Consider the following 16254-nt stretch of genomic DNA (forward strand, 5'->3'; position numbering starts at 1 on the left):
TGGTCCCATACCCACTAACATCCTAACAACAATCAATAACCGCGGATAACCAAATAAAACAAATTCCATTAAACCAAAAGAATGCCAACAACAATAATCCAATAATTCAACCATGAAATAGCAAGGTTCCAACATCCAACAATGCTCTATCAACTCAATACTAGCAACCTAACAATAGCTAGACCACTATCAACCAAGCCTCTAGAACATCCTCCTCCTCATCGCCTTTGATTCCACGATCACACTTTGCCTTTACCTGCACCACAAACACATATTGCAATGCATGAGTATTTTATAAACACTCAGTAAGGCAATCCTCCCATCTACTGGGCTATACACACAAGCAATAGAGACATCTCTAACCATTAAACAACATTCAACAATCAACAATAACAAACCAGGACTCCGCATCGACCGATACCAACATGCATCGACCGACACCAGATGGAGGTTGCGTCGACCGACGCAAGATCTGCGTCGACCGATGCAAGGTTAACTTGCATCGACCGATGCAAGATATGCATCGACCGATGCATGCTCGACATAACACGAAAACCCTAGAGTTTACGCGCCGTCCTCGCATCTGCATCGACCGACGCACAAAGTGCATCGACCGATGCAATGCCGAGCATCGTTTTCCTCCGAAGCTTCTCGCCGGATCTTCGTTCCTGCAACCACGAAACTCAATCCCAAGCCACAAGAAAGCTCCCTAACGTCCCAAATAACAATCTAACCAGCCTAACAACACATAACAAGCAAATTAGAGAGATCTCTAGCTTAGATAAGCCATGGTCATGCACTTACCTTTGCCACAGAATAATCTGAACCTAACACAAGGAAGAAAACGCTTCTAGGAAGCTCCTACAACGATCTCAGCTACAGATCTCTCCAGGAACGGCCTCAAATCTCCCAAATCACCAAGAACACCCAAGAACTCTTTCTTTCTCTTTCGTTTCTCTCAAAAGCGGCTAAACACGCGAATGAGACAAAACTCACGAGTTAAGGGTTTCCTTCACCCAAAACGCAGCGTTTGACTTAAGTCAAAACGCACAAACTCAACCTTGCATCGACCGATGCATACTTTGCATCGACCGATGCAACTCCCAAACCGGGATTCCGGTTCACGGATGTTACACAAACTCTATCAAAAAATACAATATATGCTATAGTTTTATTGTTTAATCATGGGTTACTAAATAGAGAAAAACTTGAGAAAGTACCTTTATTTGTTTTTTAAAATGTCTATATCTTTTAGTATCTTTATTTACCATTTAGTCTCTATACTAACATCATTAGGTTAATTGACTACATAAGTCGAGTTTTATTGATAATTTGACTTTTAAAACAGTAATAAAAAATAGAGAGACGAACATCGACCTCAATAATTTATTTTTGCTTTCTGTCAACCAACCTCAACCCTCGAAAGTTAAAATTATTAATGTATTGTATAGTGTAATACTGTACTAGTATTAATTTGAAATTCAAAAATATAGTATAATTAGAAGAAGTTTAACGCGATGAAGAAGAATAAAATATCATATTTTAAAAAATCTTGAAATTATCTAGAAAAATGATTTGATCTTCTGGCACAAAATTGTAAATCAAATATAATATTTTTTGTCAGCACATAAATATTATAATATTAGAATATTTTTTTCTATCTTGAAATTATTTTAAAATAAAACTATCATAACTATAATTTTTCCAAAACTATAATATGAATGTTTTAGTCTTTAGTTATCAGCAAATTATTATTTGAGGAATTATAATGTTATGGTAAGTATATAAAATATTGATCAATGATATATATATATATATATTATAACTAAAGGATATTGCTAAAATGTTATGATATTTTTTATGTATATAATCTTGAGAGGAATGAGTGCCACTTGTGAGCTTTTTAAAGTATGAATTTGAGGAAACCTTAGTTTATTATACAAAAAAAAAATATACACTAAGATAATGTTAGTTGAATACAAAAAATTATAGAATTTACAAACTTATAAGAGATTTGAGATATGAGGGTTATTGAGATGTGTGTCTTTCTTTTTATAGGAAAATTTGGAGTTAGAAGCATATCATAAATTGATTATTTCATTGGGTAGTTTTACTTATATTAATTTACATCTATAAGAAGTTACATAAGCTATATGAGAGTGACAAAATGCAATATATTTTAATATTTATCATGTTTCTAATTGTTATTAGTCATTCATTACAATGCTAATAATATTATGTTTGTACCTTAAAGATGGATATAATTATTAATATGAGAGTTACAAAAGATGTGATAGAATATTAAATTTACTAAAATATGTAAGAAGTTTCACCAAAAATACATTTATTAGTTGTTTGGAGTATTAATTATTTTTGGTTAATATAACTATAAATATATGATAGGAATTTCAACCTAATCAAATTAATATGAGACTTACAAAATATGTGATAAACTATGAAGTTTAATAAAATATGTGAGAAGGTTCATAAATAAATACATTTTTTTTAAATATAAATAGTTACTATGACTAATAATATATGATTGGAATTTCTTTTTTTTTCTATCATTTTTTTTTCCTAATAATATATGATAGGAATTTCAAGCAAAACAAATAATAATTATATAGATATATTCATTTCTTTCTTTAAAAGACATATACTTTAGTTATTTCTCTCTAAATATTTGTAATCAAATATATATATATATATATACATATATATTTAAATATACTTTAGTTTATTTTAGTTAGAGTCAAATTGAAAAAATGTAATACTCATATCATGTTAATTCTTTCTATTAAAGTTAAGAAACAAAAGAGAAAATCATTATTTTGGACAATATGATACACTAATTAAAGAATAAATTGAACATCTTTTAATGTATAATATCAAATTATATTTTTTTTTCTTAGATATAAATATAAATAATATAATTTTTGTCATATAAAGTCAATTGAAAAAAATATAATACAAATATTAAAGAGAAAATAACACATGTCATAAGAAGAAAATGCCAAATGGCAACTTTTTAGAGCTTGTAAAAAAAGAACCTTATTTTATTATATAAGATTCATAGAATAAATTGAACATCTTTTAATGTATAATATCAAATTATATATTTTTTTCTTAGATATAAATATAAATAATATAATTTTTGTCATATAAAGTCAATTGAAAAAAATATAATACAAATATTAAAGAGAAAATAATACATGTCATAAGAAGAGAATGCCAAATGGCAACTTTTTAGAGTTTGTAAAAAAAGAACCTTATTTTATTATATAAGATTCATAGATAAATATTAAGTCCACACATTAATATAATTAAAATAAACAAAAGATAATTATAAAACCAATTTGATCTTGACTATATATATATTTTAAAGTTAACCAGTCAATATATTGATTACATTTTCCTTTTGTTTTCGTGATGGTAGGTTACTATTCATAGTGTAAAAATAAATCCTTTTTTTTTCTTTCTGGTCAAAGTAATAACTGTATTTATATTTCTTTTATTATAAATAGTTTTTTTTATGGACAAACCATTTTCATTCTTGAAGAAACAAAACCAAAACAAAATGTCTTCACTAATTATTGTAGTTTTGGTTTTGAATCTCTTACATATTTTGTTCTCAACAGTCTCAGTTCGTTCTGATCAAAGTGTGTTGCCTATCAGATCCTTCAAGGTTAGCGTTGATATTTTTAGAACTTGAGACACATGTCTCTTTTATTATGTTAATCTATTTAACTACTTCAATATCATATTCTTCTTCATTTTTTAAGAATTATGTATTGAGTTCAAAATCACCTCATGTCTTTTTTTTTTCTTCTTTTCGTAGATAGGGGAAAATGCTACATACGATTGCGTAGATATTAATAACCAACCAGGACTTGGTCATCGTTTGCTCCAAAACCATACAATCCAGGTACATTGACATTTCAAATATCCGTCTTCTACATGATTTTGAAATTACTTTTATAAAATGCGCTGACATACAAGTTATTTTTTGAAAAGATGAAACCATCAATTTCAAGACATGAATTAAGGAATCACATTGATAACAACAAATCATATTCGAGTGAAATAGGGTGTCCAGATGGAACCGTTCCTATATTGAGAATCTCAAATGAATACAATACCAAGGCACAACTTTTCGGCGAGAAGTATTTCCATCCGCTAACTGTCAAAAATCCTGGAACACATGTAAACATTTAATTCTCTCCATATACATTAAATCTAATTATGTTTTATATATATCTTAATTATTAATCAATATACATGTCGATATAACTGGCTCTTAGTAGTTTGTTGGAGTATGGTCAAGTAGTGGTCCATATCGTGGTGTAGAAGCTTCGTATAATGGATATACGCTATACATCGAAAAAGATCAGGTTTCATATAGTGTAATATCTATGGGTAGTCGGTTGAATAACCAAGTCAATTCTATTCAAGCGGGTTATATTGTAAGTTCTACATTTTAGTGGTTTTCTTTGTAAAATTCGCATATAAATATTTGTTAGTAGGTGCACAAAAAAATATATTTGTTAGTATTAAAGTATTCAAATTCGTTTTGATAGATAAATCCAAGTTTCTTTGGCACCAGACAACTTTGGACATATGGATATTTTAAGGTGTGTGCATGTGAACATTTTTAAGTTTAGTTTTACGTTAAATTATCTATACTTAATCCTTAAATTAAATAACATGTGTATATTAAACACGATTTCAATAGGGTAAAGATGGAAAAGGATGTTACAATACAGCATGTGATGGGTTTATTCAGGTATCAAGGAAAATTCCCATAGTCCAACCCATAAACATAAACCCAGGAGACTCTGTTTGGTCGCGTTGGTCTATCCATCAGGTATTTCTACGGATTATATATATATATATTTTTTTATGAAATTTTTATGAATTTAGAAATTAATTATATATGAATCATATTAGTGATCGACATATATTTAATTATATAATAAAAGTTTTTTAAGAAGTAATTTAGTAGCACATATTCTTTTCGTTTTTTTAAATGTGTTTGTTTTATCTTTTGATGTATGGAAAATGATAAAGCAACAGGAAATTGGTGGCTTACACAACTGACAAAAAATGCACCCAACGTAGATATTGGATATTGGCCAAAAGAACTATTTAACATTTTGAATGACGGTGCTAATATAGTTAGTGTTGGAGGTGTAGTTCATGCTTACCTTACTGGTTCAAGTCCCCCGATGGGTAATGGTAATTTTCCGGTTGGAAGCCATAAAAATTCAGCAATGTTTACAAATATTGAAGTTCTGGATTCCAAATATAGGAGTCATAAAATGAATTATTTTCCTACGAAGATTTTTGTTGATAGTCCAAAATGCTATGACATAAAAATTGGTAATGTGAAATCATTTCATAGTAAACGACTCGGTTTCTTTTTCAATTATGGTGGTCCGGGAGGAAAATTTTGTGGAGTTTGATATTTTACATTGTAATCTTTAGACTAACAATGGGAAATTACCTATAATAATACATAAAAGTTACCTAATTACTATAATAATATGTTTGAAAGCATTCTTACTAAAACAATACATAAAAGTTTGAACATTACTTATAATCAATCATTCTCTGTTTATTTACAGTATGTGTCATTGGCAATTATAATTAAAAAGTTAATTGATATGATAACCCAAACTTTAATTACTAACTTAAGTTCGAGAGAATCTCATAATCCATGAATCGTTTCGGTTTTGAAATTCCACTATGGTGATGGTAACTACAGTGACTTCTTAGATCCACGTAATGGGGTACAGATAAGTAACGACGCAATTATGGACGATAATTTTTCTGATAAGGAAGGTTACGACTACGACTTTGAGTATGTTAGGTCTGACATGTGTGGGGAAGATATTGTGTAGTCGTTGGATAGTTGAATGTTCAGAGTACACAATTTAATTTATATACCCTCATCCGCTCCATCTTTTTTGTTATTGGTTGTACAGTTGAAACACTTTGCGTATATTGTATCCTTACGTAAACCACAAAACAATTACCATTACATTTATTTGTACCCTAATAGTTTTTGTCAACACAAGGGCTTAAATATCGCTTTTCGTGTGCACACATTGGTGTACGATTACATTTTCATTTTCTCTTTTTATACCCTAACATTTACTAAAATGTAATTCCATGCTGCTTTTGCAATGTACTATTATTGTGCTACAGTTGAAGTAAATAACATAACATCATCGATAGTTTGTACCAAGTATTATTGGATAACTTGATTGACAAGTCGTAGTTTAAATTATGACACACAAAATGTTACTACAAACTTTTATAATGGGTATTAAATATGACTAAATGGCGAGGGTGATGATTATAACAGATACCAAGATCAGGCATGCTAAGAAGATAAGACAAACATGATGTACAACTTCCTCTTACGGCTTTCTTCACTCCAGTTCTTGAAACCAGCCTTGCTCTCTAACTTTGCATCTGAAACAACTTTCAGGTGCTTATAGAAGTCAACTTCAGTCTTCAGTTTTTAGATATGGTCCCTTGCGTTAATCAAGACAAGTTTTTGCCAACTGGTAGGTGGTTTGTTGTTTATGACTGCATACTTGTAAAAAGTTCGACCAGGATTTACGTCAGTCCATGATTTCATTACAGTAGGAAAATCACCGCAATCACAAAGTGGGGAAGTTATCAGAGGCATGTATACAAAACTTAAAATATGGGTTATTCTCAGAGACTTAGAATTATAGGATGTGTATTTGGTTTTGATTTTCCACCTACAATTTAATTGTCCCGATTTAGATCTCGTAATTTACTAATGCCATCTATGTGTTGCCCTCGTGGTCATGTATTTCAATTGCATTTTAAAACAAATTAGACAATATATTGGTGGTAATTGCGTTCAGCTGCTGGTAACCGACGACATGACACTAGTAGGGCATCTGATATGATTACTCATACTTGTCATATTATGCTTGGATATGATGTATATGTCATTATTATTTTGTTGATTAACTGTTAGATTAGGCAACTAAACAGTATTCAATTTTGTAAGTCTCGTTACATATTCCGATTTCAGTAGAAGTTTAATATATAGTTCCTTCACAACATGTTGCATTCTAATTCTTTGTAACACAATTTTTTAGGTCGTGCATTTCGTAAGACAACTACCCAAACTCACCTTGTTAAAATATACAATGCCCACAACCTATGCCTACGAAGATCCCTGAACTCCCTGATGATATCTTGAGTGATTTTTTTATGTGTTGCAAAAGATCAGTGGTAGTTATTAGGTCCAATATTGAAAGCTGGGCACATGGGTGGAAATATGGTGTATAGAGATGATGTCCTCAAGACTGCACACATCCACTCCCTCTGTTATTACCCAGACGATTACAACACATTCACACATCCAACAACCAAAGTTGTTTAGGAGGGCTGGTACCGTCATTTCTTTGAGAGGTGTCTCCAAGCTGGAAATAAGACAATCATGTTTTGCGAAGTCTTACGGATCGTTTTTCAAGAAGGACACACCCACATAGGTCTAGGTTTAATTAAATGCAATGTACCCAACACGTCTCTTGCCACCTTGTTGTGGTATTCTATACATGTTAACTGGCAAAGAGGAAACCGCTGCAAACTACCTTAAAGTTTTTTTATGACATGCATCAGCCGTTGTTCACTCCTAGTGTACGGCCTTATGGCGAGCATTTGGTCAACACATTGTGTACTTTCCAATACATAGTTACTGTTATTACGACAATTATCGTTATCCTACAAAATCAAGAGTAATTGCTTGGCCCGCGTGTGCCTTGACTGCAAGCTTGGTTATGGAGTTTATGAAAAGTTGAAAACCTGTGTGATCAATGTTATTTATGGTGGCTCCTGCGGTGAGTTTGTTGTATTCTGTGATAATGTTCTGTTGGGTGTCGTCGTCTTTAAGTACCGTTGCATTTGGGTCCTATTATGTCCTAGCCTAAAATTATTGATGTAGAATGTTATTGTTACCACCGTCCTTATTACTTTCATCTATACTCCACCGCACTTAGCATTTAAGTTACGAGTTTGACGTTTTAATGCCATACACCTCTACGTCCGACTATGTATTTGGGTGACTATGTTGTAATATATAGTAACCATGTTAAATGGTTTCATGTAGTAGGATTATTATGTTGTTACCATGTGTAGTAAATTCTATGTTTGAATTTACTTTGTTTATATATCCTAATATGAAAACTAGTGCTTTTGGTAGTTTAAATAGGCACTAAAAAGAAATTTACTATGAAAACATTTAATAAGTGTCGTAAATGAAAGTTTTCGTTCATCTCCCCAACCAACTACAATATTTTATCACCATTTATTGAGTACTTGTGTTGTTTCTGCGTACTCAAACCTCACACCAAATACATAAATATTTATACATCTACTTCAAAATGTCCGATGGAATTGAAAGAGTACTTGATCTACGTGATGATATATTGTTAAAATTATCAGGCTTGTCGCAGTTGATGGTTTGTCATTCCTTGGTCAAATATTGAAGGCTGGCCAAGTCACAGCCGTCTACAGGCCTGAAATTCTATTCTAAAGGATGCTGATATCTAAAACATCTGTTGTCATCCTTCATGGTTCCAAACATCCCATAACCCAAATGGTGGACTCCAAAAGGTTCACAGGCGTTTTTTCCAAAGATGCTTAGAAGCTGGGAACAAAACAGCAATCTACTATGAAGGCCTCCGGGTTGTTGCCGAGGATAGAGATATTAAACATGGTATTGCACTTCTAAGTTGTAACGTTCCCGCAGAAGTTGATGCGACACTTGCATGTGGGATTCTATCTATGTTAGATGAGAATGAGGAGATGGCGATTCGTTATCTTCACCAGTTTGATGCACATCACTATCCATTGCAATCAGAGGGTTTAAGGCTTATCGCCGAAGATGTGTTCCAAGAGTTATCTACATATATTATAGCGCTTAAAAACAAATATACCGATTCACTTGCGTATCCTTCAAGTCCATTGATCCCTTCCTCGAATTGTGCTCTTCTCTGTTTTATGGAGGTCGGTTGCTATTATGAATTCTATCGAGACTATGACATCTACGTGAAGATAAGTACAACATTTTCGCCTTACGTTCAATTAAAGGTAAAACGAACAAGTTGTAAAAATTACAAACAAGATTGATTAGACTAAAGTAAATGAAATATACTTCTTTTGATATGGAACATATTTGAACCAATAAACCCTATTAATGAATTTTTTGTCAAAATTATATCTCTCTCAGCGGCATGTGTTACATATACAAAATCTTATGTGGATATATACATAACTTCTTGTTTTGGTGGAGTTATTAAATTATAAACCTACCAAGTCTTTGAACATTTTAAAAGCATACATAACAACATGATGAAGAAGTATTCATGATAACATTCACTCTTCACGTTAACACAATGATTTAATGTAGACAAAATCTATTAATTAACAGAAGTACACACGTCATATTCAAACTTATAAATTTAACGAAACAGACGCCATATAGCATATACATAAATAATTTATGTCATAGGGAGAGTGATAACATCCTAAAAAAAGTGAGAGAGAAGAAAGAAATACAAAATAGGAGGCTTCTTTTCAAAGAAATAATGTAAGTTAAACGTCCAACATATACTACACTTCCTCGTTCTTCTCACGCTGGTTGATGTAGTCTAACCTGATCTTGAAATCATGAATCTCTTGAAATAGAGGGTCAAAATACACCCTCGATACAACATGTTAACTCAAAATCTCTACTCTTTGACCTAATATGAAATGAGGCAAACCAACTTTAGTATTTGTAAGTATTTGTAATGATTTCAAGTGTAATGAAAATGTATTAATAACTGAAATGTGTTATAACCTCTGTCCTTAAACTTAACCCTCCAAAAATGCAAGACTGCAACAACTGGGCCACCAATGATTGTCAAAGAAACCAAATGCTTCATTATAGGTAACATAGTGCAACTGATGACTCCTTAAAACGGTAACTTAAATATCTAGCCGTTAGAAGACATTAAATTTCATGGATTCGCAATAATCTAATACATGGAGAAAATTGAATAAAATGTCTCACTCTAGGTTCCTTAATGAAAACCGGACTATCCGGGTCTTTTTGTTATAATGAACAGCAGCTGGATAATCAACATGTAACGTTGGTTCCATGCGGACTACTTCCCCCATCGTATCTAACATTTCAATAGATTACAATTAGCGACATCGATGATTAATATTATGGAAATATAACAATTTATACACGTTACCTAAACATCAGATCTTGGTGAAAGAAGACCATCCATTATAAATCTTGTATTATAAATCTTGTCGAAGGTTTGGTAGTCTATCAAGTTATTGTTCGACAAGATATCAATGTTTTCAACTATTGTATCTGCAGTAAATTTGATCAGGTAGTTTATATCCACAACCTTCACACCAGATGTGTCGACTTCAACCTCGAAATTCGAAATGGTTTTCCGCTCATCCTCCTCGATCCCTCTACGTACATAGAACTGGTGCACAAGGTTGTCACTTATTGTTGCCTGCATCTTGTCACCCTACCGATCATGGAAATAAACTGTCATTTTGATTAAAACCATGATAACAAGTAACTATTGAGAGACAATGAATAAGAAAGTTACTTAAAAATACGTCGCAAACAACCAGTTCAACAGTTGAGACGTCGCGATCTCGCTTGTTCCATTTCCTAATGATTTTAACATAAACCTTTTTCCGAAATGAATATGAAATCAGTAAGATTGTGTATTTTATAAGCGGCTAATGGTGACCATTCGGTGTACCCTACATTTCTTTTCAAAACAGCGTAATTGTTAGTGGTTGTAACTCTCCCATTGAAGTAGATACATCTCATCTAATAAATGATTATAAATGTGAAAATATAAATTACGAATTTCACTAAACTATAGTCAGGCCTGACCTAGGATAAAAGGTGGCCCAGACTAATATCGCCCAAATAAGGGCCATGGAAAATAATGTCACCCTCATAAGTTTCAATATATTCCAATTAATAGTAAGTAATAGAAGGATGACGGTCCGTAACTATATGGTATTCAGATTCGTACACCTTTTAGATAGAAATCAGCTTTACCATAGAGAACATCTCATTTCTCAGGGTGATCAAACTAAGACTGAGGGAGCACCATGGGCTGTAACTTGACCCTCCCACCATGCTTGTTCTGTAGATTGAGGAAAACAAAATGGTGTTAGTATAAACAAAACCTCAAACGATAGAGGCTACTGAAATAAAACAAAATGAAATTGTTGGCTAAGGGACCTGATACTCCATCGTTTAACCTGTCCATCCTTCTTCTGATTTTGTTGAGCAGCTTGAGATTATCATTCTCAATGTGTTTTATGAGCTTCTCAATCATCAGATGACGTTCCATTTAGAGGAGTTACAAATTGAAAACCTCAAAATTACAGAAAAGACCATTCAAACTCAAATCCATAACCTAATGAGATTAACAAATACCACAATTAAAATCTACAAAATCAAGCTCGTAAATGCAAACTTCATCATTACAGATAGATGGAGATTAAGAGGCGGAGTTGAGGAATTACCATGGATGTGAGATAGCGACTGAGATGTCAAGATAGCGACTGAAGACGACGGAGCGGCTCCCCGGAGACGGTGGTTCACGGAGAAATAAAAAGGGGTTTTGGATCAGTTTCTTAGTGAATTTGAAAACGACTAATGAAACCTTCACAGCTAACTAGCGGTAATCTCATAACAACATCAAAATTAAACATCCACTGTCTCAAAAAAACAGATCTAAGAAAACATAAATACTTACTTTTTCACGGCTTCGCCGTTAACTTTACTTCCAGAATCTCTAGGACCTTCTCTACTTCTTCCTCGTAATCCAAAAGCTCCTCCTCATAGGCTTCGTTGTCTCTAGCGTCTCCCATACTTCACAAGTTCTACAAACAGAGGAGAAATTTCAGAGAGAGATTTTTCAATTTAAAAGCAAAAAAGAAAACCCTAAAATTTGGCTCGATTTAGAGTTTGGGTGAGCTGGGTTAGCGGAATGGGAGATGGATAAGGTGACTGAGGGGGAAGAGGGTGGGGGAGACGATTCAGCAGCGGCGGAGGAGTATATCAGCAAAGATGGAAGGAGGAGGGTGAGGAAGACGACGATTTAGGTAGCTGTTCTCTTTCTTTTTTTTTTTTTGTCGGTTAATATTCTTTTTGCGTCTCCAAAATAATCTAAAAGAAAGGTTATTGTGTTTTTTTCTAAGCGTTGGCGCTTAAGTGAATATTTTGATGTAAGTGTTGGCGGAATATGTGATTTTAGCTTCCCGCTTAATGATTTTTTTTAATAGCGATGTTTTTGTGCTATTATAGAATGCTCGAAATGAAAAAAAAAAATTTATAGCACCGCAATCGCAGAGGGGGAGCCTAAGAGCGGGAGTGAAACTGAACTAAAGCTAGGGTTACAGTGCATGACTCATGTTAGGGGTAGATCCCACCCCAACAAAGGGGGCTGGTCCAAGAAAAATCCCAAAATAAACTCTTTGAAGAAAGAGGGGTATTATGGTCTTTTTCCCTGGACGAACCGACACGATTCCCTATAAATACAGGCATACGGCCTTTGGAAAAGGGGATCGGAAAAAGGCAAGAGAATTCGTATAGCAAGTACACAAGCCCTAGCTCGTCCACGCAAGAGTCAACGCGTTCAGAGTCAACAACTTAAGGATCAACGAGCGAATAGCCCGTCTTTTACTCTTGTCTATGCTTGTATCTCGTTTAAGTCGTATTGTAGTCCGTCTTTTGTGCCTCGGCACCAATAAAATAAAAGAGAACTTCGACTTTCCTTTGACCGAACTAAATATACTAATTGTGACCGATAAGGACATCAACAACTCACTAACTTTTAAAATTAAATATAAGAGATGAAAAGTTGAAAACATTAGATATGTCGTGGGCGATGTAGTTGGGCTAAAGAATGATGATGCTAAGGTGTTTTCATTACGATTACCGATTTCAAATGGCAAATAAATCGAATTTGACTGAAAACAGGGAGACGGAAAAGGTGGTGATATGACAACTAACAGTCAGCCAAGTTGATTCCTTTATGTCAACTCTCTCACAGTAAGAAGTTGATGTTGAAATTTCTAGTCATCCACACTTAGACGGCTTAATTTCATAATTAATTGTTTGAAAACATGTTACTTATTCTCTACTTTCAATAGTAAGATCTTCGTAAAATAGTTAGATATACATTACACATAAAGCAAACTATGAATTTGGTTCTCAAGTTGTCCAACTTATTAAGTGGAATTTTAAATATGATCGTTATCTCGATCATTTATTGACCTACTTTACCCAAAACACTTGTCATTTCCTTGACAAATAAAATTTGGCAATGCGTGAACTTGGTACTGATTTGATGGTAAATATTCTTCAACGTGTTGCTTCTGATCGGTGGTGGTTACTAGAACCAATCCTCAAAGTTGAGCGTAGGGGTTGAGATTTGGTGTACCATGACGATGTCCTGAAGGATGCATGCATATTCTCACTGTGTTCTGATCCCACTGATTATTACACTTACAAAGATCCGACAACCCATGTTGTTGAGGAGGGCCACTACCGGCCATTGTTTAAGCGGTGTTTAAAAGCAGGAAACAAGAAAGCAATTTATTACGAAGGATTATTGATACTTGCTGAAGAATAGGACGTTGTCCGAGCATTAGATTTACTCACTATTATTGTACCTGACAAAGGTCATGTCACCTTTACCTATGGTATCCTATCAATTTTATCTGGAGAAGAGGAAAAGGCTGAACACTACCTTCAAGTATTCAATGAATCTCATCAGCCGTAGTGGATTGAAGGTATACGGGAATATGGCGAGGATTTTTGTAATAGAGTTGAAGGCGTTTTGTACTCAGCCAAGGAGGTCATACGTCAACACATTCTGTTATCGTAATAGGACTCCTCCACCTGACTTTGCTAGAGTGTGCAAGGAAAAGTATGGATGTTTTGAAAACCAATGCAATGACTGTTATCTATGGTGACTCGATGGAAGTGTACAAGTTTCTCTAACACTGTACATGCAGCTGTGTACAACCACAAGTAGAAGCAAGGTTTGATAATGGAAGAGGTGGTCAGCCGATTACCCTTCACCAACATCTTAGTTAGGTATGTAGGATCCTTTTTCCGAATGTACTCCTTATATATAACAATACTAGTTTTTGTATGTTATTAAAATTCTCTACCCTTGTACTTTGTCAACATGTTTTCTATATCGTAACTTCATGTGTGATATAAAAAGATTGTAATAGCGAGTCTCTACTGATTTTTTAATATATTCAAATTAATGTGAAATATGACAAGGTTATATATGGTTATATATAATATACGGTTTCAGGTATTCCAAAGTTGTAGCCGGTGAACAGCTTCTAATATATAATATATGTAGGAGTTCATCACTAAATATGGGCTTTGGTCATATGGGCCACAAGCGTTGGTCACTGGAGCCATGGCCAACAATAAACGTTGGAGTTCAACAAAATATTTGGGTGGTATATTGAAACAACCGACCTTTTTTTTTTTTTAATAAATAAATAATAAATAATAATATAATAAATAACTACAACTAGTGGTCCCATACCCACTAGCCACCTAACCACATTCACAATCCAACAGCGGAACAACATACCAATAGATATCCAATAAAACAATATCCAATAACCAAATAAGTAATATCCAGCATTAATCCCAAACAGCATAAATCAAACAACCAGCAATCCTAACAATGCTCTAAGACTCAATTCTAGCAACCTAACAATGCCAGATAACCATACAATCAAGTCCCTAGAACATCCTCCTCTTCATTGCCTTTGATTCCACGATCACACTTTGCCTTTACCTGCACCACAAACACAAATTGAGATGCATGAGTATTTGATAAACACTCAGTGAGGCAATCCTCCCATCTACTGGGCTATACACACAAGCAATAAGATCTCTACATGCCACAAACAACAATCAATAAAACAAACCAGGCAATATACATAGCATGCAACGTCCATCGTAACTGAACAAGGGGTGTCGACCGACACCAGATGGTGTCGATCGACACTGACTATCTGGTGTCGACCGACACCAAACTGGTGTCGACCGACACCCTGCCCGACACTCCCGAAAACCCTAGTTTGCGTCGACCGACACCTCCACATGGCATCGTTCGACACTCGCTAAAGTCCCGAGCCGTCCTCGCGTTGGTGTCGACCGACACCCCAACTGGTGTCGACCGACACCGATGCCGAGCAGCGATTTCCCTCGATCAGAAACTCCGAATCTCGCCTCCAAGCTTCTCCAATCCGCTCCTTGCACTCCCAGAAGCCAAACCCAGCCCAGACAGCAACGAAATATCATAGAGAACTCAAAGAAACAACCACATAAGCACCAAATCACATAGAATCTAGAGATCTTAGCTTAGATAAGCCATGGTCATGCACTCACCTCTTTGCAGGAAGATTCTGACCAACAAGAACGAATTCCCTCACTCCTAGCAAGCTTCTAGCACCTTCCCAGCCTTGGATCTCCCAAGAACAGCAAGGAATCTCTCAATCTCTTCCCAATAGCTCAAGAACACTCTCTCTTTGTGTTTTCTCTCAAAAACGGCGAATAAGACAAAACAACACGACCCTAGGTCGTTTTCTTCCTTTAAAACTCGATTTAGGGATTCCCTAAACCAACCACGCAAACCGGACAATTAAAATTGAACCGACCAAACCGACCACAATTGGTGTCGATTGATGCCTCACTAGGAGGTGTCGATCGACACCCTTACCAAAATACCAAAATTTGGTTTGCGGGTGTTACAATTCTCCCCCACCAATCTAGATTCGTCCTCGAATCTCGAACAACCATCAGTCAAGGACTCCCGTGCAACCGTCTCCACGGCCCGCACTCCTCCGACCGATCTACAGAAGGTCACCTCTAGACGATAGACTCACGTTCCAGGCTCATTTGCTCTTGACGTTTTGTACTTTCCTTTACTCCTAGGCCTAAACCTTGAGTTTTTATTGGCTCCTCATCAGACCTAAGTCTGCATGCCAAAATATACAAGGAAAAGTCCAAACTCGTCTCTCGGGTTGCCACCCTACAGCGCGCCCCCGGATCGTCATCCGAAGTCGATATACCACCCATACTCCCGAGCCACAAAGTCTCTGAATATGGCAGTACTAGGAGAACCTAAGTCC

At 34.7% G+C, this 16254-nt stretch overlaps 1 protein-coding gene and 1 long non-coding RNA gene across 10 annotated transcripts; one reads left to right on the plus strand and one right to left on the minus strand.

Moving 5' to 3' along the window:
* Window positions 3575-5462, plus strand: LOC104711293. The gene is made up of 7 exons (XM_010427984.1): window positions 3575-3689; window positions 3843-3925; window positions 4015-4203; window positions 4305-4463; window positions 4578-4631; window positions 4733-4864; window positions 5061-5462. The coding sequence occupies exons 1-7, from the start codon at window positions 3578-3580 to the stop codon at window positions 5460-5462; spliced, it is 1131 nt and encodes a 376-aa protein (XP_010426286.1). The 5' UTR covers window positions 3575-3577.
* LOC104711294 lies at window positions 9495-11831 on the minus strand. Of its 9 annotated transcripts, none has more exons than XR_755248.1 (7): window positions 11605-11831; window positions 11318-11495; window positions 11132-11219; window positions 10665-10749; window positions 10290-10580; window positions 9890-10214; window positions 9495-9791 (listed from the first exon to the last, which is right to left on the minus strand). It is a non-coding gene; the product is annotated as an uncharacterized LOC104711294 (long non-coding RNA). The 9 variants fall into 9 exon arrangements; XR_755246.1 differs by having other exon boundaries at window positions 10665-10832; XR_755249.2 differs by having other exon boundaries at window positions 10290-10366; window positions 10452-10580; window positions 10665-11219.

This window comes from Camelina sativa, chromosome 9, assembly GCF_000633955.1.
Source record: "Camelina sativa cultivar DH55 chromosome 9, Cs, whole genome shotgun sequence".
Lineage (NCBI taxonomy): Eukaryota > Viridiplantae > Streptophyta > Magnoliopsida > Brassicales > Brassicaceae > Camelina > Camelina sativa.